Source organism: Scatophagus argus, chromosome 24 (genome assembly GCF_020382885.2).
Source record: "Scatophagus argus isolate fScaArg1 chromosome 24, fScaArg1.pri, whole genome shotgun sequence".
Classification (NCBI taxonomy): domain Eukaryota; kingdom Metazoa; phylum Chordata; class Actinopteri; family Scatophagidae; genus Scatophagus; species Scatophagus argus.
Genome location: NC_058516.1, coordinates 699,437 through 724,831, shown reverse-complemented (window position 1 = coordinate 724,831; position 25,395 = coordinate 699,437). Strand labels below are relative to the sequence as shown.

Genomic DNA, 25,395 nt, shown 5'->3' with positions numbered 1-25,395 from the left:
TTTCTTATTCTTCATGTTTATTGGACATTATTTTGGTGACGAAAGCCCACAGGAATACAAAATAACACACAAAGTTAACAACCTCCCAGCCGACGAACCACACAACAGAGATCTCATCGTATTTACACCAGACTGAATGTACAAAGCACAGATTTAAAAGCAGTGATATCTGTGCTAATAAATAAAAAACTCACACATATTTACAGTACACATATAGCGCACACATTACACTTACTTTACAGTCTCTCTACAGAGGACGTCTGCTCTTTGTCCAAGTCCGAATATGTTCGCTCATTTACAATATACACACACATATTCATTTTTGTATAAAATCGTGCATTTTCTTTATGGAATTCTGTATTGACGTTTCTCAGTCTGTCTCAGCATATCTTTTCCCTGCTTACATTGTGTTGTCACAATCTCGTTTTCACCCTGGCGCCCCCCTTCCCAGTGGCCTTCCTGGGATCTTTCTTTTCATCTCTCTGGATTGTACCCCCCCCCACTTTCATCCCAAGATCCCTGATGTGGACTCTGACGTTGCCGAGGTTCCTTTGCCAGGTGGGTTCCATCTTTATGGTCTTAGCTCCGTGGCTTTGGTTGTCACAGGGGTTGGCTTCTCGTTTGGGTGCTGTGCTGGTGCCACCCACTCTCTTTATTCCCTGGCGTTCCCACGTGTTAGCGTCCACCGTAGCGCCTGCCTTGTCGGGGCTGGTGACTCCTGCATCCTGACTTCTCAGACGTTGCAGATCCCAAACACTGTCATTGCCTGGAGCAAGCTGGTGTGTCGGGTTCCAAACCCCGGCAGTCTTTCTCCTTGGATCCTGATGTTCGTCAGCGTCCCCTGTATTATTTGAGTTTGCTGGATCAGCTGTGTTCTCATGCTGTATTCGCTGTGGCTCCGACAGGCCAGCTTCCTCTTTATTGTCAGAATTCACTGTGATCCGACTTCGAAGTCGCTGTGGTTCCCACATGTTCGCACCAGCCGCTGCGTCGGACTTGACTGGAGAGGTCCTACTGGATTTGTCTCCTTGCTGTTGTTGTTCACACATGCTCGAGCCAATTTGAGAGTCCAGAGTAGCAGAATTAGCCGCCCCAGTATCCTTAATATGTTGTCGGTAACACACGTTAGAGTCCAAATTGGCAGAATTAGGGATCCAGGTGTGCCTACTTTGTTGTCTGTGTGGCTCCCACATGTTAGCGTTCACTGCCCTGTTTGGCTTTACAGGAACTCCAGTGTTTTTACTTCCTGGCTGTGGTGGTTCCCACATGCCAGAATCCATTTTGGTTTCCATTTTAGCTGCTGGAATAGAATTCACTAGATTTTTAAGTCCTTGCACTTGTCCGGACTCTGTGCTCCTGTTTTGATCAGCCTCAGTGCCCTGCAGACGCTGAGGGGGCAGTAATGGTGGTCTTAGTGGCTGTCTTTGTGACGGCGGCGTTGGAGGAGGCGAAGACTCCAGAGAGTCCCAGCGAGTGTCCACAAACTCCAGGGAGGAGCCGAGCATGCCGGCCAGCTCGGGGGTGGCCTCCACCAGCTCCAAAGGGTCCTTAACATCGGGCCTGAAGGAGGCCAGCTCCTGCTCATCAGGACCCGTCAGGAGCTGGGACAGGGACGCTTGCCGGTAGAACTCGTCCTCAGGGATGGACTGCACATTGAGCTGTGGGAAGAGTCGCCGGAAAGACCGCGACGTCATCCGAAGTCGACCCAGGACGTCGGAAAGGAGGAGCCAGTTCCTCGGCCTGCGGGAGGAGGAGAGAAAACGAGTGAGTTTTCACAGACGAGACTCAGAGAAGAATTTGGCCCCGTGACCTCAGTGTTTCGAACATCTCCGTTATGATGTCGGGGGACTGACACGAGGGAAGGGCTTCATCGCAGCAACATCTGGGCTTTGGTTGGGAGCACAAACACACCTGCTGAATAAACTGTGTTCACTTATGTTCTTGTTAGCCAAGTTTTTTGTCCTGCACATGTTCTCAGACTGGGCTGCACATGTCCAACCGTCCTGAGTTGGCTTGAACCGTTCAGGTGAAACATTCTGCAGTGCTGAGGGCTTCTCTCACACATGAGACAAAACATTTTTCTGGAAACGAGTTGCGATGAACACTTCGGTTTCGGATAGAACAAATGCTGTGCGAGGGCGGCAGAGCAAGTGAGTTTCACCGAAGGGTTGCACTCGTGTTTGATTATAGATTAAACATTCAGTTCAGGCAGAATTTGAAATTTGGCTGCCATTAAATGTCAGAGTGAGGAAGGAGGAAGAGACGGGTTCTCTTTCAGACATGCTGCTGTGGACAGCCGTGACATCAACAGAGCCGTTATTGATTCACAATGTCTGTCAATGTGTGTGTGAATGTGTGTGTGTCAAGGGCAAATGAAGCTCAATACGCACACACACACACACACACACACACACAAAGCAGCAGACAAGGCCACATGTTGCTTTAAAGCCAGTTGCTGCTGGAATGTTAAACAAGCCAGTGTGTGTGTGTGTGTGTGTGTGTGTGTGTGTGAGTACCCGGTGGCCTTGTACCCGGGAGGAGCCATTAATACTACATCAGACACGAGAGGAAAAAATGAGAGAGAGGAGAGGAGAAAGAGAGGAGGAGAAAAGCGACAGGGGAGGAAGACGAAGTGGAAGCCAATTAGCCGCGTCGCCACGGCGATGCAATCCTCGTTAACGACCTCTCCGTCTGTCCTGCCTTTATCTCTCTCTCTCCCCCTCTCCGTCTCCTCCTCCTCAGCGGATCTCTTTTCTTTCCACTCACACTACCCTTCATTTGCTCTCTCCCTCCTCCGCCGTCTCCTCCTTTCTTTTCTAAGCTGCCTTTCCGCCACGTTAATTGGACCGAGTGTGAGTGTGAAAAGGAGGGAGACGTGTTAGAACAACACTGAGGGAGGAAGTGTGAGTGTGAGACAGAAAAGGGAAGAGTGCGAATAAGAAAAGACGAAGTGTGTGTGGGTGTGGTCTTCGTTAGCTCCTCTGCTCCGAGTTATTTCAGGCCTTTAATCCTCCTGTGGTCCTGCTTTTTTTGACCCACTTGTCCTTTAGTCTCAGTCAGGTCTGTTCGCTCGCCGCAGATTCGCTCTCATAGCGTCAGATGTTTTTGGGCATAAACGTGAGGTCGACACCTCAGCGCTAACGTCCCCCTCTGATCTCCGGTCGGCCCGACCAGGCGAAACCCCTGCCGCGATCCCATGCCAAAGGAAAACCCGAGAGTCGTGGACTCAACGGAACCAGCAGACGGTCGCTTTGTTCCTGAAGTCCCACTTTGGCTCCGGCGTGTTTGGCTGAAGTCGTCCTGGTCTAAAGTTCACCGTCAGCTGCTCGCTCGGTTACGAGTTTCACACCTGGATCTCGAACTCACCCCTGGGACAGAGACACCTGGATGTTGTAGCAGGGTAGCAGCGGCCGGTCGGACAGCTCAAACTCAAACACCTCTCTCCTGGCTCTCTGCTCCTCATCCTCGTCCTCCTCTTCGTCCTCCTCCTCCTCGTCCGGCCCTGGGGGATCCGCAAGAATGTTATAGACTCCCCCCGCGCTGGACGGCTCTGGAATAACACACAAAAAACACAGAGACTCAGTGTACTGCAGTCCCTTCAGTCTTCATTTGTGCAGTGGGAGTCCTTGTCTTCCTGATTTTTTTAGTCTGACCTTAAACACGTCGTCTCTTTTCCTGGTCCGACTCTCATTCCTTCAGGACCACATGAACCGTCTTTCTTTTCTTTTAGCTGTGGGCTGTCACGGCCGACTTCCTCTAACCCCAAATTACTTGTCCTGTCTGTCTCTTCTGATGATTGTGTCTGTGCACATAAAACCATGTGTGTTTGTGTGTGAACTAACCGCACACCGAGCTGCCGTAAAACTCCCAGCAGAGTCCTGGATCGTCCTCCGACCTTCCCTGGAGGTCGCACAGATAGTCTGCAGGGAAACACGCAGTTAGCGGCTTTTGTGGCCAATCAAAGGGCCGACCAATCAGAGAGGATGAAGGCAGCGAGATGAAACAATAGAGGAAAACACACGCACACACACACACACGCACACGCACACACTGTGAAAGACGGGAAGAAGAAGATGAGTGTTTGTGCTCAGACGGTGCCGGCTTGTCGCTGCGGCGCTTGGCGCTGAGGAGACGGATGCTGGCAGGAGAGAGTGTGTGTGTGTGTGTGTGTGTGCCTGTGTGTGTGTGTGTGCGTGTGTGTGTGTGTGTGGCAGTAAGCTGTTCTGGGATTCAACAGCCAAGCCTCATTAAACCCCTCTGGAGAGAGAGCGAGAGAGAGGAAAAGAGACGGAGAGAACAAATACAGGCAGCGAATGGAAATCAGACCGGCTGGCTGGCACACACACACACACACACGCGCACACACACACACACACACACACACACACACACACACGGGCACACACACACACACACACACACAGGCACGGGCACACACACACACACACACACACAGGCACGGGCACACACACACACACACGGGTACACACACACACACACAGGCACGGGCACACACACACACACACTCACACACACTCACACAGGCACACACACACACACAGACAGGCACACACACGCGCTTCCTCTCGTCTGTTTCGTTCCCGTTTACTCTGCCGTTTCTCTCGCTCACACTGAATCGGTTTCGTTCTTTTCGTTTTGTCTTCTTCTGTTTCTTTTTGAGAATGAAGTCCTGATGTTAAGAGAAGCTGAGACTGAACTTGTCGTGTTGGACTTCGTTTGGCTGCCGGTTTCAGGTCTTCAGGTCTGGAGAAAACCACATCCCTGCTGGGCTCGAGCTTCTCCTTCAAACACATCGCGAAACTGCTTTCGTTTCCAACAATAAAACAACAACCGACTCATTCTGTGACGGTTACAAAGCGACTGTGAAAGAACAACTTTGCTTTCATCATATTCTGAATTTCAAGAAATGATGACTTTATAAAAACTTTATTAAAGTTTTTGTTGATTATTTGTTATTGAGCGGCTGATTGATCGTCTTGTCTTCAGTCTGAACAGTCATGAACAGAATTCCATCAGACGGGGCTGAATCACACACACACTCACACACACACTCACACACTCACACACACACACACACACACACACACACACACTCACTCACACACACACACACGACTCCCTCCTCTCCCTCCTACCCTCCAGGAAGGTTTCCATGGCAGCGCTGTGGGTCATGTTGATTGGTCCTCGCCCAGAGTAGGAGGTGAGGGTGGGGTCAGCGCCGCAGGCCAGCAGGAAGCGCACGACCTCCATGTGGTCGTTCTCCACGGCGTCATGCAGCGGTCTGAAGCGGAAGACAGAATCGATTCACTCTGAATGAAAGCAAGTCAAGCTTCACGTTTTACTAAACAAAACGAAGCAAGAGAAAACTAACAACCTCAGACCCATCAGGCTCCTGTGTGAACACACAGATTTTCAGACTCCCCTGACTGGTCTGACCCTGACTGGTCTGACCCCCTGGCCGGTCTGACCCTGGCCGGTCTGATCCTGGCTGGACTAACCCCCCTGACTGGTCTGACCCTGGCTGGTCTGTCTTTCCGCCTGACTGGACTGACCCCGCTGACTGGTCTGACCACCTGGCCGGTGTGATCCTGGCTGGTCTGACCATCCTGACTGGTCTGACCCCCTGGCCGGTCTGACCCTGGCTGGTCTGACCATCCTGACTGGTCTGACCCTGGCTGGTCTGTCTTTCCGCCTGACTGGACTGACCCCGCTGAGTGGTCTGACCCCCTGGCCGGTCTGCCCCTGGCTGGTCTGACCATCCTGACTGGTCTGACCCCCAGGCCGGTCTCATACCTGGTTCCATCCTGAGCGCTGCAGTTGACGTCAGCTCCGTGCTCCACTAGGTGGCGTACGATGCCCAGCCAGCCGCGGGCGCAGGCCTCGTGCAGAGCGCAGTACCCGGCGTTGTCTCGATGGTTAACTTCACAGATCCGCCGCTCCAGGCAGTACAGCACCACCTCCTGGACACAAGGAGACACGAGGACAGCCAGTGAGGCCAGAGGAATATTGTCCTAAATTTCAGAGTGAACCACAGACGACAACCGACGCCTCATGAGGTTCTGACGGAGACACAAGCAGGCCAGATTTCACTCGCTGGGCTTGACGTGTGCTGACCAATCAGAGCGGAGAGACCGAGCGGTCATAACATCCAAATCATGTGGTCGTGTGGTGTTTACCCCACCTTCCAGGTGTGTGAGAAAACACAGGAACAGTTCCAGCTCCAGAGGCCCCCCTCCTCCGCCTCTCTGGAAGTGATTGCAGCTTGAAGAAAAACTGTGTGTGTGTGTTTGCGCCTGTGTGCGGGCGTGTGTGTCGTGATGGATGACGGCTTCATTTGCAAACTGAGCTCGTTAGCTTCGCCGCTGCACCTCAACGAGAGCGAGCGAGCGAGCGCAGGCGAAAGAGACAGAACGACAAGAGCTGCCACACGGCACATGAAATATTCAGAGTGTGTGTGTGTGTGTGTGTGTGTGTGTGTGTGTGGTTTTTACAAATGCCTGCACACGCTCATACTCGCTCACACACACGTACGCACACACACTGAGTTTTCTGCCTCCGAATGATTTCCACACGTCGACTGAATGTCAATAGAGGACATGTGGAGACTCCGAGCTCTGCCTCTCATGTCCAGCTGACGGCTCCTGTTGTAGACGCGTTTGTCCTTGTGGTGGCGCTACAGCAAAGCTCACAGAGTCATTAAATCTGAACGTCTCGCTCTCTGCGTTTGGTTTGTTCTGCTCTGAACTGTGGGCTGAGATCAGTGCGATGAATCTGAAATCGCATTCTGGATGTTTGTGACTGATGTGATGATTTCTGATTCTCGTCTGTCGCTGCGACTCTGCGCACACACACACGCGCGCTCGGGTTTAAGCCTGTTTACGTGTTACGAATTAGCGTGAGGTTAAAGGACGACTTTGCTTTCTGAGACAAAGCGATGGAAGGCGAGAGACGGAGGGACGAGCCAACGGCTGATTCAATTAAACAGGAGGGAGAGTCTCTAATCTCTTTCATCGGGAAGCGAGGGATTAAAGTTCAAGGAAGAGGGAGAAAAAGACTGAGCGAGGAGGAGGAGGAGGAGGAGGAGGAGGAGGAGGAAGGCTCACGGCTTCATTTCCATGTTAATTTCTCATGTTGAAAATGTCAGCCTGAAGCGTGTGAGGAGACACGACTTCAGCTCGACTTCATCGAGTTCGGCTTCGAAACAAAAGCACAAAAAACGACAAGACCCAAATGCATCAGTCGGGTTTTCTAAAGTTCACTTATGAGCCCTCTGACTCCGCCCACCCCACCTGTCCACACACCTGTGTGCATTTGTTTCACATTACCTCGTATCCCAGGCGGGCGGCGCGCTGCAGCAGCGTCTCTCCTGCGTTTTTGTTCACGATGAGCCGGCGGATTTCAGGCGGGACGGGACGGCTGGGGTGTGTGAGCCGCGGAGAGGGAGGCCGCCGGGTGGGCGATCGAGACCGGTCAGACAGAGAGACCTGCGTGTGTGTGCGTGTGTGTGTGTGTGGGGAAACAAAGCAGAGACATTAAAAGTGATCAGCCTGTGCTTGAGGTTCAGTTTTATTACCCACAAAGCAATTAAACACACACATGAAAACAGGAGCTCGGCCTCTTTCTCCATCCATCACTGTCAGAGATCAGACACACACACACACACACATGCACGTACACACACACGCACACACACACACGCACACAGCCCTAGTTTTCCAGGCTTGGTTGAAAATAGCACTGTCACCACCTCTGCTTCCTCAACTGTGTGTTTGTGTGAGTGTGAGTGTGTTTGTGTGTGTGAGTGTGTGTGTGTGTGTGTGAGTGTGTGTGTGTATGCCTAAGGACAATGACAGAAAGCTCAGGAGGAAGAGGAGGAAGGGTGGAGTCTGCAAACCTCACCACAGGAAACAGGAAGTGTCGAGCTGCATTAACAACAACATGCTTTTATTGTGAAACATTTGCAGAACTGCGTTGAACAAGAAATCAGGCTTCAGGACAGGAAGTGAGGACGGCGGGGAAGACCCAGGACCTGTGGAGGACACCTGGTCCGGCAACACCTGGGGGACCCTGAAGGCCAAACTGGTCAGTCAGACTCAACAGAGTACAGACCTCGTACTGTTTGTACTAATACCTGAAGTACTGCTAAAGCAGCCAAAGGAAATGAAAACAAATGTTTGTATTCAAAATTAATTTTCTGTCATTCAGATCAGAGGATTTGAAATTGATGCAAAGAGTAAAAATATTTTGATTGAAGCTGAAATGAGGTCGATCACAGGCAGGTACACACGGACGAAAAGCTGCATCGCTGAGCTGCTGAAGCCACGGCAACCGTCTCCGCTGCTTAGCAGCCAGACGGCGTGTGCGCTTTAATGTGTTTGTGTGTGTAATGTGTGTGCGCGGGCGTCTGTCAAACGAAGCCGCTCGCCGCCACGCATCGACAAACAGGATGCGAGCTTTGCCCTGGAGGTGTGTGTGTGTGTGTGTGTGTGTGTTTTCTAGCGCAGCAGACTCAAACAAGGAGGAGGGTTGAGAGAGAGAGAGAGAGAGAGGCTGTGTGTGTGTGTGTGTGTGTGTGTGTGTGTGTGTGTGTGTGTGTGCGTGTGTGTGTGTGTGCATGTGTGTGTGTGTGCGTGTGTGTCCTCGCTGCCCTGAGGAAATCTCCGGTGCAGCAGCTGTCAAAACGGCACAGGCAGCCACACACACACACACACACACACACACTGAAACACACATGCACACACACGCACACACACACACACACACACACACACGTGGTATACATGTGGAGAATATTATTCTTCCTCCATAACCTTCAATCACTCCATCCCTCCCTCCTTCCCTCGTTCACTCGCTCGCTCTCTCCTTCACTTTAATCTGCAGTGAATTGAATTACTCACATGCACACGCACACACACACACACACACACACGCACACACACACACACACACACACACGCACGCACACACTTCGTCCCTGCTGAGTCTTCCCAGCGAGCTCCAATCAGGACGATAATTGCAACGATTAACAGAGAGGGAAGAAAGGAGGGAGGAGCAGCAGCAGGGCTGACGGAGGCTTCAGCAGTTTGTCATCACACACAAACCCACAGGAGTGTGTTGTTGTCAGGGGTGTGTTTGAATCTGCCTCGCAGCACCGCTCAGACACGACTCGCGTTGGGACTCGGACTTGTTTTGAGACTCAGACACGTGTTGGGACTCGGACTTATTTTGAGACTCAGACTCATGTTGGGACTCGGACTCGTGTTGGGACTTGGACTCGCGTTGGGACTCAGACTTGTTTTGGGACTCGGACTCATGTTATTGGGACTCGGACTTGTTTTGGGACTCAGACTCATGTTGGGACTCGGACTTGTTTTGAGACTCAGACACGTGTTGGGACTCTGACTTGTTTTGGGACTCAGACTCATGTTGGGACTCGGACTTGTTTTGAGACTCAGACACGTGTTGGGACTCTGACTTGTTTTGGGACTCAGACTCATGTTGGGACTCGGACTTGCGTTGGGACTTGGACTCGCGTTGGGACTCGGACTCATGTTGGGACTCGGACTCGTGGGGGAAAACTTTTGTAGTTTTGGGTTTTTCACCAAATGTTATGCTGCTGTTTTGTCAACCCTGATGTGCTGCCTTGTTTGAAAGTCTGTTCATGTTTTGGCTGCTTGCTGTAAAAGCTGCCGTCAGAGGAGCCGAGCTGAAGCCTCAGCTGTTTTCCTCGGACATGAGAACTTGTTTTCTTTCTCCTCACTTTTTTATTTCATGGGCGCTTTTGGCGTTCGGTTTGTTGTGCACATGAAGCGATATGGAGGAGGAAGAACAAGCGCCCCCTCCACAGCTTCTCCCCGGGTGTCAGTGTGGGTGTGCTGGAGCTCGAGGGCGTTCGAGTCGTGCCGAGTCAGATCGGTCGCTGTGTTTACACGTCTGCCGCAAACTAAACTCGACAACGACGACAACAAAACGCTTCCTCGCGGAGGACTTCAGGGATTTAAGTCTGACTTCAGCCGACGGACGGAGGGATCCGCGGCTAGCGAAGGCCGAGCTCACGTGACAGAGGGAATCAGTTTTGAAACTGAAACGAGATCGGGGGTGGATATCGGTGTGGGTGTGGCCTCAGATCAAATTAAACTCCACCGACCTCCATCGGGAGACGATTTGGAGGTGCAGAAAACTACAAAACTCACCTTCTCCTCGCTGTCGGTTCCTCCCCCGTCTCTCCCGTCCTCCCTCGCCGTCTCTGCTCCCGTGTGCTTCGTCTTGCAGGGACGCTTGCCCTGCGGCTTGTTGAGCTCATCGTCGTGGCAGTGGAGGGGATGGAGGTCAGGTGAGGAGGAGGGGGAGGAGGAGGAGGGGGGAGGAAGAGGAGGTAAGGAAGGGAGGAAAGTGGAGACCCTGCGACTCTCTTTCAGCTTCTGATGCTTGTCGTGGAGGCGGGAGGAGCTGAAGGAGGTGAAGGATGCAGGGGAGGGTTGCCGTGGGGCGGAGCCGCACGGTTGCCGGGGGAGATGGGCGGGCGGAGAGGGCGGAGCCACGTGGAAAACTGAGGGAAACACAGAAAGACAGGTGGAAAGAAGGAGTGAGTGCAGCTCTGTGTTTTCTGTGAGCTGAACGCTAACAGGCTAACGTTAGCTCGTATGTTTTCTGTGTTCATGCTAGTTAACGTGTCGACAGACAAGCGGCAGCGGACTGCTGTGACACTGCAGTCAGCGTCTTCAGCAGTGAATTTTTTGGACTGAATTGAACATTTCAGTTTGACGTCAGAGCCAATCGGACTTGACACCGAAAACCCGCGTTCACGGTTGGCGTGTTCACATTCCGCTGACGACATCCTGTCAAACACACGTGTTTGTTTTCATGCTGCTTCAGCTCGTGTTCGCACGTCTTCGCTCGTCAAATTGAACCTTTTCGTGCAGATCGCCCTCATCGTTCTTCTTCTTCTCTGGTTTCCCCGTGCGTGTGCGTGCACGCTCTTCCTCCTCGCCAACAAATGAGCGACTGTCTGTCCTTCAGCGGGGGACGAGTTGGATAATAAGAGACAGGAAGAGCGAGGGAGAGGAACAAAGAAACACAGAGCCTCCTCGCTCGAGTGGAGCGGCGAGCAGGCGGGCGAGTCAGCGGGCGGACGAGGCAGCAGAGAGTGGGGGAGGGGAGGAGAGAGAGAGAGAGAGAGAGAGTTTTCTGTTTTCCATTGCAGACGCCTGCAGGAAACACACACACACACACGCACAGCCAGAGGTTGTTTCGGGGAGTCACGCCACTTCCATCTGCTGAATTATTTATAAGCCTGGACACACACACACACACAGATGTTTTGCACACCGACACACTCGTTCTGTGTGAACAGGATTAACATATACAGCACGTAATGGTGTGTGTGTGTGTGTGTGTTGCTGATGTCCTGTCAGTCTCGCGGTGCATTCGAGTGCGACACCGTTCGTCGTGTTCACGAGGTGGGAATTTAGCAAACTGTTTTCTTAATGTTGTGTTTTCACTCATTTTTGTTTTCTGACGCGTTTTGACCTTGGAGTGAAGTGCGAGAGACGGACGAGAAAAGAAATTAAACTTTACATCAGAGATGAAAAGTGGTGGAAGAAGTTCAGTAGAACCTGAAGTGCAGGAACCTCAGAACCGCAGTACAGGACCTGAGGAAACGTTCTCCGTTACTCTCCACGACGTCACCTCCTGGATTTAGTTTGAGTGACATGACATCCTGATGCTGAACGCAGCACTAAACACACAGAGGATGCTGCTAACACACTCCTCGAACATTACTGTGTGTGTGTGTGTGAGAGACGACATCACGGCGCTACAGGGTCATACACACACGTGAAAACACACACACATCGGGGACGTTTTTCCACTCGTGAGCTCCGACCATCGCAGAGAGGAAAGAGAGACGAGAGGACGAGGAGGACGAGGACGAGGACTTTAGCAGAAACACATTCTGCAGCTGCTGCCTTCAGAATAAAAGCATCCCTAAAAATCAACTAAATACTGCAACTACTATAAAAACTGAGACAGCAAATAAAAAGGCTCATTCTTTCATGGTCCTCAGAGGAGACGTTCACGTCCACAGAAGCAATCACAGACAAACAGACCAAAGTAAAACATAAATGATCAGATTTACCTCTCTGGTCGTCGCTCTTCACAAACGGACGCCCACACCAGCCTGCGCTGACCTCTGACCTCCCCCTGAAGGCTGGCATGTCCATCCTGAACTTCCTGTCGACATCCACCGACCTGTGGCCAGAGGTCAGCCAGTGGCTGAGCTCCCCGGGGAGGCGGGGCTTGTTGAGTCTGAGGCCGTTCAGCTCGATGCAAACCTTCAGCTTCTTTATGTCATCCGGCGCCGAGTCTGGAGCGGATAACCAATGAGCCAATCACAGTTAGGAACTGCGGTGGAGGGAAGCAGTCAATAAAAATGAGGTGGAGGAACATCTGGGCTGACTCTTACCGTTGGCTAAGTTGGTCTTCCTGTTGGTGTGTCCCATCCTGTCCTCCTCCTCGTCCCCGTCTTCCTCCCTCTCCTCCTCCCTCCCTCTCTTCTGCCGGCTGCTGACGATGCTGCTCTGGTGGAAGGGCTCCAGGCTGAAGATGCGCCTTCGGTTTAAGCTGAGATTTGAAGCCGTGAGTCCCGGCGTGGAGGCGTTTCCCTGAATCAGGCCTCTGGGCGTGGACAGAAACCTGAGCTGCTGCTGCGAGACACAAGTCCTCTCCTCTTTCTTCTTCTCCTCCTGCGGGCCTCCCTCTTCCCCCTCTCTCTTATTCTGCTCCTCGGCTGAAGTGCCATCCTTCTCCTGGAGGACAGGGAGTCTGCTGTGAGGGCAGGATGGATGGAGACCTTCAGAGACAAAGAAACATGACGAGAGTTCAGTCTGAATGCCAAACGAACGTCTGGCCTTCGCTCTTCTCGACCTCCAGGAGCACCGACGCCGCCGTCAGCCTGACGTCCTGACTCGCCTGAGCCGCACTCAGCTGGAACCTGATCGGTTCATCCAGAAACCCGAACCTTCGCTTCACATCAGCTCACATTCACACACCGAATCATCACGTGACCACTTTCATCTTTAATGAACCTCCACAGATCCAGTTTGTGTTTCAGGTGTGTGTGTTTCAGGTGTGTGTGTATTTGTGTTATGTGAGTCTGCCTGAATGTGCACACACGACTTCCTAGAAAAAATGAGGGCAGCCGTGTACACGGCTTAGAGCGAGTGAGGTGCACCCAGAGTTCAGATGTGTGTTTATGACACACGCTCACACACACACACACACGCTCACACACACACACACGCTCACACACACACACGGTGCACAGAAAAGCAGTCAAAGAAAGCAGGCAAACGACTTCAAGCGAGTTCAAACTGAAAAACTGGGATGTATGTGTGTGTGTGTGAGCGTGCGTGTGTGTGAGCGTGTGTGTGTGTGTGTGTGTGAGCGTGCGTGTGTGTGTGCATGCACGTCGTCCTGCAGAGCTCTCCGGAAATCCTCTTACCTCTCGGTGCCTCAGAGGCGGCTGCAGACGGGGTTCCTCCTCCTCCTCCTCCTCCTCCTCCGCGCCTCCCTTCACTCTGCTGGCAGCCCTCCCACCCTCCTCCTCCCTCTTTCTTCCTCCCCTCCTCCTCCCCCTCCTCCTCCTGCTCCTTGTCTTCTTCTCGCCTCCCTCTGTCTCCCCGCTGGCTGTCTGCCAGCTCCGTCTCCCCAGCTGCCACCGCCGCCGCCGCCGCTGCTGCTGTCATCCCTTCTTTTTCTTCTTCTTTTCCTTCTTCTTCTTCCTCTTCTCTCCCTCCCTCCTTCTCCTTCAGCTCCAGCTCGGAGAAGCGCAGCATGGCGCGCTGAGAGAACATGCGAAAAAGGATAAACACGACAACATCAGGGAGAACAAAGCACTTCAGCACTTTCACTCCAGCTGACACTTCATCGTCTTTCAGTTTAAATTTCAACTGCTTGTTTTAAAAAGATCAGAGAGAACAAACCTCGACACTTTTGTTACCCATGGAGGACAGAAAGAGTCGGTCCTTTTAAAGTTAAACAAGTGTTGTGCTTCTCTGCATGTCGACGAGCTGTAAACTGATGTAAGAAAACGTTTAACGGCCTCAGAAAACAGGCTCAGTTGATGCCTGAGGGACAGCAGAATCCTTTGGCTGACATTTGGGGGGACTTTTCCTTTAAAAAGAGTCAGGATTTGGTCCTCATCACCTTCGCTGGTTGGACGTTTTCTGCTTTAACTGCAGACTTCAGTGGTGCTCAGATATAAACAGCAGCTGTCAGGCACAGGTGAGTTCTTGGCTATTTTCTCTGGCAGCTGGAGCCTCAGGAAGCTTCAAGATTTCACTGCCGCAAACCACAGACACACAGAAAATATCAGCTTTCAAAACTCGCTCTGTGACCCTGGACTCGGCTGCTTTGAAGGTAAAAACTCCCTGCTGGCGTCAAACTGCGAGAAAGTATGAAGTTGGTGAAGCTGCCCCAAAAAACTGAGCAGGCGCTTCCAGGGTGAATTCGTTTTTATGACATCAAATTCACGTTTGTTTAAAGCACGTTTGACTACAGTTTAGTGCGTGCACTTCGACTGTCCTTCAGAGTGTTTTGGGTCCTTTCACTTCAGCTGACACCATACATCTAATTCTGAAACGTGGTCGCATCGAGGAGTCTCGCTTCACCTTTTTCTGTCTGACATTTCACAGTTTAACTGCACCTCCGTGCAGGATGTTCATCGTGCAGGAGACGAACCAAACCAAACCTCGTAACCGTTGGTAACCACTCCCCACGCGCTCCCCGACAGCCCAGTGTTTCTCTCTCGCCTCACTCTGCCCTGACCACAAACCCATTTTAAAATTAATGGCCCGTGAAACGATCTACAAATCCATCCGACGCTGCCTCTCCGAGCCGGCAGCACCCAAGGGCGTAGGAGCGAAATGTGAGTTAATTTGAGCGGTAACCTCCCCTCAGCACCTCCTGCACCACCTCCACCCTCCTTCAGGAGCCACGACTGACCGAGCAAACAGCCTTCCAGAGGGAATAAAGAGCCTGACAGCTCAGCTTTCCTCCAGCAGCATGTGTGGAAATGAAAATCTGCTGTCTCACCGACACGTTATAAAACATTTATCGTGACAAATTCGACAGGGAGCTTGAAACAAGGCCAAAATGATAAAATAAGCAAAACAAAGAGAGCTTTCAATTCTAAAATGTGTCTGTTATCTGGAGATGGACACAGTTATGGTGAGATAAACAACATCACAAATTAATTGTGTGTCAGTAATTCTTATAATGTGGTCAAATGTATTTTTACTGTCTTCTCAGTTCAACTCCTCTCAGAACTTTAGGGAAACTTCTTTCAATGTTTCAGCTTTTTGCCATCAAGGTAACAAAGGTTCAGACGTGATCTTACTGATTTAAAACATTTCCCATCATGCAACTCAAAGCTGCTCAAAGTGCAGCATGATTTTCACGTGTTTTCAGACCTTCACACAAAATCGCTGACAGCTCTCGTTGTCGCTCAGCAGGAAACAGGAGAAATGATTCTGGTCCGATTCTCACCATAACGAGAAGCTGTGTGATGGGAAATGTCGTTCATCATTTATTCATTCTTACTCCAACACAAACCAGCCTCCATTAGGAAAAACAACAGAGGCCAGACCGCACGTCGAAGAGGAAAAAAAAGGAGGAGGAGGAGGAGGATTTCATTAAAAGTACCGCTTCCCTTCCTCCTCCATCTGCCGAGGGATGGAAGAGGAGGACGAGGAGAGGAGGGAGGAGGACGGAGAGACTTAATTTGAATTGAAGGGGGGATCTCGAGGGGAGGAGGTGGAGAAAGAGAGAAAGAGGAATAACGAGAGCAAAAGGCTGCAAAACAAGTGAGTGAGAGATGAACAGGAAAAAGAAGACTTAAATAAAGATGGAGAGAAAGAGAGACAGTTTTCCTTTCTGCCTCCATTTTCTTCACGTTGTTTGAGGGGACCAGCAGGATAACAGTTGCCTGAAGCCACACACACACACACACACACACACAGCTGGTGTGTTATCCTAACTCAACCTCAGGACGACCCGAAACACTTGTAGACGGAAAAAGAAAACAGAGAGGAGGAGAAGGCAGCTCTCCTCAAAACGCCTCCTTATTCCTGATCGTCTAAACGTCTCGACAAAACACATCCTGGATCTTAACTCTCTCCACATCCTACATCCATGATAAACCAGCTCGGTCTGAAAACACGTCTTTGTCCTTCCTCCACCAACACAAAGTGGATTCGTCTCTTTAGGCTCTGATAGCTGCTTCCATTTTGGAGACTGAAGTCTGCTTTTGATCCAGATTCATCTCCAGGGAAAGATCCTGACTGTGGCACATAAAGTCTGGTTAAAGTATAGTTAGTGACAGAACTGATCTGATCCCACCTCCTAACACCTGCCATCTGTCCTCAGCAGGTCCACATTAAACTATTCAGACTGCAGATTCGGATTGTAAATGCTGAGTATCGGCTCTGTTAGGTGGCCGTGCCGATAGTCTTCCCTGTTTTATGCACTTTGTACTGCTCTGTCAGCGGCAGTTAGACCGCAGCGAAGAGGAAGACAGTTTCCTCTCTGTGAGTCAGAGTTAAATTGCCTTAATGAACAGTAAGCAGAAAAATCAATAGCAGAAAACAAACCCAGACAGGCAGGGATGGTGCAATGATTACACTCCAGACCACCAGTGGAAATGAGATTTGGCCTCACTGTCTCACCAGACTTTCTCATTGATTAATGAATGATGAATTTTTAAGAAATGAACACTTGGATCTTACCTGGAGTGCTCTCTGTTCTCTGCTGAGCTTGCTGGAGTCTGCGTAAAGCTCCGTGGTCATGCATTTAAACTGGTCGCCCACGTAGCCGGATGAGTTGGCGATGCGTTTGGTGAGGCCGGAGCGTCGGTTCTTGCTGCAGCTCGAACCCACCTCTTCGTCTGCCAGGGGATCCGTGCCGTCCTGGATCTCTTTCTTCTCGTCTCCAGAGCTAGCAGCAATGAGGCCGGAGTTTGGCGTCTCTCTCCTGGGCTCTGTCTCATTGGAGGAAAGGGCTTCACATTTTTGGTCTTTGTCAGCTGGAGGTTCTCGAACCAGAGCTGCAGGTAACAAGTTAAAGGCTCCATTGGTGGGACTGCCAGGTGAAAGATGCTGACAGGTTGGGCCCAGAGTGAATTTGTTGACATATGTGGGAACCCTGGGAATGGTGTTAACACAGGTCTGGTTATTTCTAAAAAATTGGCCTTTAGAGACTGAATTTACACAATTTGGACAACTAAAACAGTTGTTTCCACATGCAGGAGCCCTGGGATTCATGTTTCCACAAAATGGTTGCACATCACTACGGTTTTCACAATTTGTAAATCTGGGATTGATGCTTCTGCAGTTAGGAGTCACAGTGTTGGTATTTCCATGAGTGGGACTGCTGAAAATTCTGGGTTCACCAACTGGAGCCCTTGAAGCCAGATTTATGCAACATGGGCCCACAAAATTTCTGTTGACAAAATTTGCAGTGTTAACATCTCCACTGTTAACACACAGTGGAGCTCTGGTGTTCGAAACTCCTCCAGCTGGAACCCTGGGATTAAAACTCCTGCATGTTGGGACCTGGGGACTGAGATCTCTACATGCTGGTCCCTTAGCGCTGCTAACTGGACTGTCTGAGTGACAGTTGCTTGTGACAGTACACACTGCTCCCGTGACATTAGAATCGTTACAGCCACCAGAACAATTTTGTTTGCTCAAAGACTCGAATGAGTTGCCAGTTCTGGATGGACTTTGCTCAGTGTTAGCATTTTTATTGATTGAGTACTCTGACTTATCTTCATTACAAGTGCTCTTCCCATCAACACCATTATTCCTATCATTAGTGGTGACATTTCTTATCAAGTCCCCAGCAATAGGAGAAGCTCCAGTTTTACATTGTCTGGAATACTGATGAGGAGACGTCCGGGCAGAGCGCAATGTCTGCTCTTCTGGGATGTCTGGGAATGGACTAAGTGGCTCTTCCTTTTCTGGGATCTCCTCTGGGATCTCCTCACAAGGAGAAGGAGGTGAAGAAAAGTTGTGTTGAGGAGGCTGTGATTGGGAAGCATGGGGTAGTACGCCTAGCCTCTGATTCACAACATGTCCTGGAGGGAGGGCTTTTGGCGGAAATGGTACTTTTTCTCGGACGTGGTTACAACCACTGCCGCCATGCTTGGAGGAATCTTCCTTTATCATAGAGAGGGAGCTGTGCTTGTTCAAATCATCATCTGCCTCGTCACGCACCAGGTCAATAAAAACTACATCATCTCTGGCAGAAGTGAGGCTTTTGTTTGAAGTCTTTATGGTTTGGTTTGTGGTCTTCTCTCTTTCATTGTCACCCTTGTGGGATCTGTCAGCCTCTGGTCTCTCCTGGTTCTTGTATTGATCAGCAGTCCAGGTTTTATCCTGGGTCTCGAGTCGGTCAAGACCTGAGTGGGAGGAAACAGGTGGAGGGGCTATCGTCCGGGAATTCTGGTATGTCATAAAGTCACCCTGATTTGGTTGTACTCCATATGGAAGGCCATGTTTTGGTGCCATGCGAGGTGGGTAAAAGCTGCTGCTGCCAATCACGACTGGATGGGGATAGACAGGCCCTTTGCTTGGTATTGTAATACGTTGCAAAGATATATTCTCAGCAACTGAGTATGGGATGTAGCGGCTGGTGTAACCTAAACCAGGAGGGAGGTAGGAGTCACTATACATTTGACTGGAGGAATTTCCTTTTTCCAAGCGAGACTGCTGTTGTGGATGAGATTTGCTCTCTTGGGCCTCTAGCTTAACAGGAGTTATGCTCTGTTTTCCAGGGCATGTATGGGTTTCTCCTCTTTTGTGTGGATGGCCTTTCTCTAAATCAGCAGGGGAGAATCGTGGCCATTCAACTTTGGATTTCTGGGAAGGAGAAGAGGCAGAGGGTCTTTTTCCTGTGTCCCTGGAAATACTGGTTCCCTCAACTGCAGAAGATCCAGGTGAGCTTTGAGGCTGTGGATGATGAGCCGCACTCTTATTTTTCAGAATTTGCGAGCCTCTGCTGTGATCAGAGCTGACACTTGAGGAAGTACCTAGAACAACCCAAGGCGAAGGCCCAGAGCTGATCATTTCAGGATGAACTGCAGTCTTTGTCGACTTGCTAACAGGTGGGGCTAGACCCTCCTTTAAGTGCTTATCCCGACTGGCTAACAGCCCGTAAGGAGATGTTGGTAAATACCCTAACTTGGCCAGGGCCTCTAATTTTGGGGGGAATCCATTTGAGAATCCTTCCAACTCTTTGGCAGACAGATCCAAAGGTTTTTCCCCCGGATTTTTGGCAGGCTTCTGGGATACTGGTCTGTCCAGTGATGTCTCTGTGGGTGATATACACTTCTTTGCACTGCAGCAGTCTGAGCTGGCATCTTTGGTTTTGCTGCTGCCTGACTGCATTGGAGAGTCGTGCTCAGAGCTCAGGCTGCCCATGTAAAAGGGGTGAGAGACTGATAGTGAGGTTGAAGATGAGGAGGAACTTCTGTAAAGTGACTTCTGGAGGTTTGTAGTGGTGTTGCTGAGAGACTGGGGAGGGGGAACTGAGCATGGTGAACGGGTGAGTGGGGGTGACTCTACGTCACCAGTGCTAGCTGAACTGTTAATAGGGGCAACGCTGCTTCCATCACTTTTGCTGCTCAGAGTGTTGCCGGTGGAAGTGGGCTGACTGGATTTTGTGCCACTGCTGCCATGTTGTCGCTCGGTATGGTGAGCAGACTGAGGCTGGGGGTCCTGGTGTATCTGTGGACTGGTGCTGAAGGCAGAGCGTTCCTGGTGTACCTGAGGATCAAGACCCTGTAAGGCCTTGTCCTGGCAGTGGGAGAGGGGGGAAAGACCCGCAGGAGTTGGAGAGGCTGCATGGATCCTTATTGCGGGGCCCAGTGGGGATGAGATATGAGCCGGGGCATAATGAGGCAGATAGAAAAGTCTGTCTTCTCCAGATGTGCTGCTTCCTGCCCCAACAGCACAGAGAGACTGATATGCCAGCTGTTGGTGGATGAGAGGCGATGGCTGGGACAAGAAAGACGCCTTGTATGCCATGTCCAGGAAGGGGTACATTGTTGCATCAGCATAAGGGCTGATCCAGGGCAATCTCAGGAAGCTGCCAGCACCATTCAGGCCCAGCTCACACTGCTTATCACTAGACAGAACTCTGCGGTCCAGTCCTAGGCCATCACCTCCAGCAGGGACAACTAAGGGTTTCTGCAACCCAGGTGGTGGACTCTTATAAAGTCCAGCATATACATTTGGGGATTTCTGTCTGTCCATCAGGGCTGCATCTGGTTTATAAAGGAGCTGATAGCCAAGAGGAAGCGAAGTGCCAGCCTCCTGAGACTTCTCACCAGAGAGAGGATGGATGCCTGGATAGAAAATTCCTCCGTGGGGGCGGTAGTTTTCCCCCACCAGAGTGTTGCGGTCGATGCTGAGGGCAGCTAGCGGGTTCATCCTGTAAGATGTGCTGGCATCCACCTGCAACAAGAGGAGGGAAGTCAGTAATGAGTAAGTAATGACCAAACCTGTCGTCCAGTGTCACTCAGTATGGGCTGGGCTTGGACTGTCCAGACCAGAGAATCTGGGGCTGTGAGAGAGAGAGACTGTCTTCATTTTCAAATAATCTGCCAATTAATTGATTGTAAAATTACAGAATTTCCCAGACCCCCAAGATAATGTTGTTCTGTTCATACGAGACTCCAAAACACAAAGATACTCAATTTACCACTGCAACCAGTGAATCTTTGTTGGTTACTGACAGAAAAAGAAATGCATCAAAATGCAGATTTTTCCAGTCAATCACATAATCAATTAACTGACTCAGTGTGTCTGTTTATGTTGCTATTAATGTGTTTTCTCACTTCTGGACTTGTCATCCCTAATTTGAAGGTTAACAGAAAGTTATGATAAATCCTGAAGTGATTTACAATCAATAAACGTTTTAAAAACTGATCTGAGATGACTTCCCTTCTTCCTGTTGGCAGAAAGGACAGTGGGACTCTTATTTGACTCTCATCCACACCTCAGCCTCCAACACCGTCGACTGGACTCCAACCAGCTCTGCAGTTCAGTGAAAACTCTGAAACCTGCTAACACACGGTTCAACACCATCCAAAGACAACCAGGAGTGAAGGGAGGAAGAAGGATTTTGTGCACTGACAGAATCTCCACTGCAGGAAATGAAGCCTGTGATTTCATTTTTCCTTTCATGGAGAAAAATAAGAGCAGCCTGTTTGGTTCTTTTTTTTTTTTTAGTATTCCTGGATGACATACGACGCCCGGAGCGCCTCGTTCACTCTCCCTCGACAGGAAACAGAGAGAGAGAGAAAAGAGGGAGGCAGAGGTGAGAGAGGAAGTGTGAGATAAACAAAGAGAGGGCGAGAGACAAAGGGAAACCACAGCAGGAAGACAGAGAGAGAGAGAGCAACACTGAAGGAAAAAAACAGCCTAATTGAATTTCCTGTCACACGGCGTCGTGAACCATCTCTGATTGGCTAACAGCCGCAGGGCCATTAGGAAATTATCCAGACAGCTGAGTGGCCGCCTGAGAGATGGAGGAAGCGGCGAAATCCTTCACTCGGCTCTGGAGGAAGATTAGACAGCAGAGACGAAGAGCTTCTTGATTTCTTATTGATGACTGATCAGAAATCTGTCAGGCAGCACAGCCAGACTGATGAGGAATTTCAGGACTTTGTTTGAAACTCGGGATTCTCTGTGACATCCTGCGACGCCACGTGACGTTTAGTCATGTGACATGTTGTGTTATATATAATAATTCGCATCTCGACATGTGGTGAGGCGACACGAGCAGAAACACAAACGAAATTAACTTTTGCGATCTGATCTGGCAGTTCGATCACACGTTTTTCACGTATTTCATAAATGTGTGTGTGGTTTGATTTCGCCCTGAGCCTTTTGTTCCGACTCCTCCTGTGAATGTCAGAAACACAGCAGAGCAGCATGTGTGTTTTTGCATCGAGCTGGCATGTGGTGAGATCACCGGAGAAACACAAAGCTGACCTTTCACCTCACCATGCTGTGCATGTGCAGCCTCCTGGTTTGTGCTTCAGACGAGCCCGTGTGCCCCGAGGACGCCGCTCAGTCCGCCATGTCTGCAGACGGAGAGAAAACCACATGAGAAGAAGTTTTCAAAGCGGGACTGAAACCAGCGCTGAGGTTTCCGTTCACGAACAGAAGTCTCGCTCTGTTGTAGAAACTGATTTGTGAAAGTCTCTTTCAAACCAGACCACGGAGGTTTCGTTGAGGCCAGACTCAACACATCCTGACTCGTCTGATGTGCTCACATCCTCCTGCTCGTCTTTATGCCAGAAACCTTCGTCCTTTTGCACACGCTCAAACCATAAAACTCTCTTGTGAAAAGCGTGGAAACATGTTTTTGAAAAGCTGCGTTGTTCCTTTCACACTAAAACACACGTGTTTTCCAAAATACGTGAGACTCGCACTTTCACTTTTATCCACTTTTTCAAAACGACATTTTTGCATGCTGAAATGGCAGTTTGAGTAGAGAGGAGTCAGATTCTTTTTCACATTTGTTTTTTAAAATGATGGGAAACCAAATCATTTCAGTCTTTGGAAAACCTCATGTGAAAAGCCGAGTTTTTGGGCTCAAAGCCTCCATAGACTTTCTGTGCCTTTAAGTCACGAATTACACTCATTTTAATTGCAGTCAGAGTTCACATGAATCCTGTGGGCTTCAGGACATGAAAGTGCAGCGAAGGAGGGAAAACGTCGTCGTGTTTTCCAGACACAACACAACCAGAGGAAGCTGAAAATAAACCTGCTTTTGGATGCTAAAATTCTAAAAAGAGTCAAAGGAGTTTGGTTTGGGGAAAACACACACAGCGAGGCAGACAGAGAACACACACACACACACACACACACACACACAACTCTACGTCCGCAGCGATGTGATGAGACTTGACATCTGTGTGTGTGTCTGTGTGTGTGTTTTATCGCCCAGTCGGAGGACTGATAAGGCACGTCGCCTCGTTTCCCGAGGAAGTCATAATCCAGCAGAGAGAGAAAACGTATCAGCGCTGCTCGAAGAACACACACACACACACACACACACACACACACACAGACATGCTGATTGATGGCTGTTAGAGAGCTGGGATTTCAATAACGGCTCTTATCTCCAGACTATTGAAGGACAGCTGTGTGTGTGTGTGTGTGTGTGTGTGGTTTGATGGATGAGCATGAACGCCACACACACACACACACACACACACACACACACACACAGCTGGATCTGCTCACTGGGAAATTTACAGGCACGTTTAAAGCCAAATTTCCAGCAGATTTTTTTTGTTTTCTCTCTAAAAGCTTCCATCAGTGGTGGAACGTAACTGAGTACTTTTACTACGGTGTTGTATTTAAGTACAAATTTGAGGTACTTTTTCTGTGCTACCTGCTGCCTGTACTCCACTGCAACACAGGGGGAAATATTGTACGTTTATGTCACTGTTTGTCTGAACAAAAATCAGTCGCCCGAGCGTCCTGCTTACGTTCAACGATTCTCCCCAACGGATTCACTGAGACACGAGTCACTCGCGTACGAGTCACTTTGACAGTCAGACGAGTCGCGTTCAGCCTGACATGTGGCTGATGAACTCTGTTGGCTGAAGAACAGGAAGCTCCGCGGTGCGAAGGTCTTCTCTGTTCACGTTTTGTGAATGAAACTGAAGCCGAACAGGAAGTCAGGGCGTCGGCGATGAAACGAGAGCTTTTACAACAGGTCTGCATCAGAGAAGGTTCACCGCAAAAGAGTGGATTTTTTAAATGAAGTTTGGTTTGATACGGGGACACACTTTGATTGAGGAAAGAAAACAAATCTCTGCTGAGCTGATAAAACTGATTGATGGAGAACAGGAAGTGAAGGAGGGAAAGCAAGTGAACTTAAGCTGTTGGAGTTGGAGGTTTTCCAACAGCTTGAAGAAACATAAAGTCAGCAGCAGCAACACGATGGAGGATCTGGGCTGCAGCAGGGCACCGAGAAGGACCCAGGAAGGCTCCCGCAGCTTCTGAGCCGGACTTGGTTTGACTGTTCGCTACCTGAAGCATCGCATCATCATGTTTGTTTCACCTGTCGCCTAAAAACCCTGGAAACGAAGCACGAGAAGTTTCAAACGCGCCAAACAAAGTGAAGGCTTCATCAGCCGCATTGTTCATCAAACTCTTCAAAACCCTTCACAGAGGACCTTCAGAGTGGCCTGACTGGAGCACCTGTTGACTCCGCCCCACTCACCTGTGGGGCGGAGCTTTCCAGAAACATCACAACATTACAGGCCCTGAAAATATCTTCACATTTACAAAGTACAACACAGTACGCTTAAAGTAAAAGGAGTCAACAACAGACTGCACAAAGGCCACCACGTGGACAACGTAAAACCTTCGATATCCGCCATATTACAGGTTTATTACAGGAACCAAATGTCAGCAGAAGTCTCATCTTGTGGGACTCACCGTTTCTTCTTCTTCTTCTTCTTCTTCTTCTTCTTCCCTGAAGTCCAGTTTTTAATGTTTCCGTTTTATTTCATTTGCTTAAAATCCATTCGGTAAAAACAAGCGGAGTTTTTAAATCCCCTCTCGTGCTCAAGTAAACAAATTCATCCTCATTGATCTGCCGCGTGCTGATGCAGGACGGGCCGTGGACGCGCACGTGCACGGCCGCAACACACGCGCACGGACGGGGAAAAAACACCCACACTGCAAAATAAATAAAAATAAAGGTGTTTCATGAATTATGTCTGGCGTGAGGGCGACGCGCTGAACGCGCACAGGTAAGACAAACACGAGGTGTCCGGAGCCGAGCAGAACTCCGTTTGAAAAACATCCAATTTAAAAACAACAGCGATGAATTAAAGCAGCCAGAGGACACACACACACACACACACACACCTGGACACGCATGCACGATCACGCGCACATACGCGCGCTCTCTCCTGTACCGGGCTGAACTCTGTGTGTGTGTGTGTGTGTGTGTGTGTGTTTTCCCTCCGCGAAGTCCCGGCAGGAAGCAGCGGCAGCAGCGGGATCAAATCCAGAAAAATTCAGCCTGAAAATGAAAAACAAATTTTTCACAAAAATATTCCTCCACAAGCGGAAATATTCCTCAGGGTGTCGCGCGCGCAGTTCACTCGTTATCCCACGTTTCTTTTCTTTCTTTTCGGTTCCGTCGTCCGTCTGTCTGCTGGGTTTTACCCGACTCTTCCTCCTCCTCCTCCTCCTCCTCTCTTTTCCTTCTCTTCCTCCACACGGACACTGCCTCCCTCTCTTCTTCTTCTTCCTCTCTTTCTCTACGTCCTTCCCCGCCGCT

At 50.1% G+C, this 25,395-nt stretch overlaps 2 protein-coding genes across 7 annotated transcripts in view; one reads left to right on the top strand and one right to left on the bottom strand.

The window, feature by feature from the left end:
• Positions 1-25,395, top strand: part of senp7b (SUMO specific peptidase 7b) — a 67,681-nt gene that overhangs the window by 9,664 nt on the left and 32,622 nt on the right. For all 3 annotated transcript variants that reach the window (XM_046381785.1, XM_046381784.1, XM_046381792.1), the window contains one exon: positions 7,986-8,103. The gene's annotated coding sequence lies outside the window, so the exon portion shown is untranslated. The remainder of the gene's footprint in view (positions 1-7,985; positions 8,104-25,395) is intronic.
• LOC124055194 (BCL-6 corepressor-like) lies at positions 1-25,395 on the bottom strand. 4 transcript variants are annotated; one of them, XM_046381742.1, is made up of 14 exons: positions 24,978-25,395; positions 24,543-24,785; positions 22,089-22,168; positions 16,806-20,534; positions 13,523-13,862; positions 12,485-12,871; positions 12,158-12,385; positions 10,215-10,570; positions 7,347-7,505; positions 5,815-5,981; positions 5,157-5,302; positions 3,843-3,920; positions 3,367-3,550; positions 1-1,740 (listed from the first exon to the last, which is right to left on the bottom strand). In XM_046381742.1, the coding sequence occupies exons 3-14, from the start codon at positions 22,098-22,100 to the stop codon at positions 414-416; spliced, it is 7,113 nt and encodes a 2,370-aa protein (XP_046237698.1). In that variant the 5' UTR covers positions 22,101-22,168; positions 24,543-24,785; positions 24,978-25,395; the 3' UTR covers positions 1-413. The 4 variants fall into 4 exon arrangements, with proteins under 4 accessions (XP_046237698.1, XP_046237699.1, XP_046237700.1 ...); XM_046381743.1 differs by having other exon boundaries at positions 24,543-25,134; positions 25,229-25,394; XM_046381744.1 differs by having other exon boundaries at positions 22,077-22,168; positions 24,543-25,395.

Bases quoted from the DNA above. Each gene is read 5' to 3' on its own strand.
- LOC124055194 (XM_046381742.1), bottom strand. The intron at 13,863-16,805 runs GTAAGATCCAAG...ATGTTCTCTCAG, and splicing joins GAGAACAGAGAGCACTCCAG to CGCGCCATGCTGCGCTTCTC. The intron at 3,921-5,156 runs GTAGGAGGGAGA...GTTTCCCTGCAG, and splicing joins CATGGAAACCTTCCTGGAGG to ACTATCTGTGCGACCTCCAG.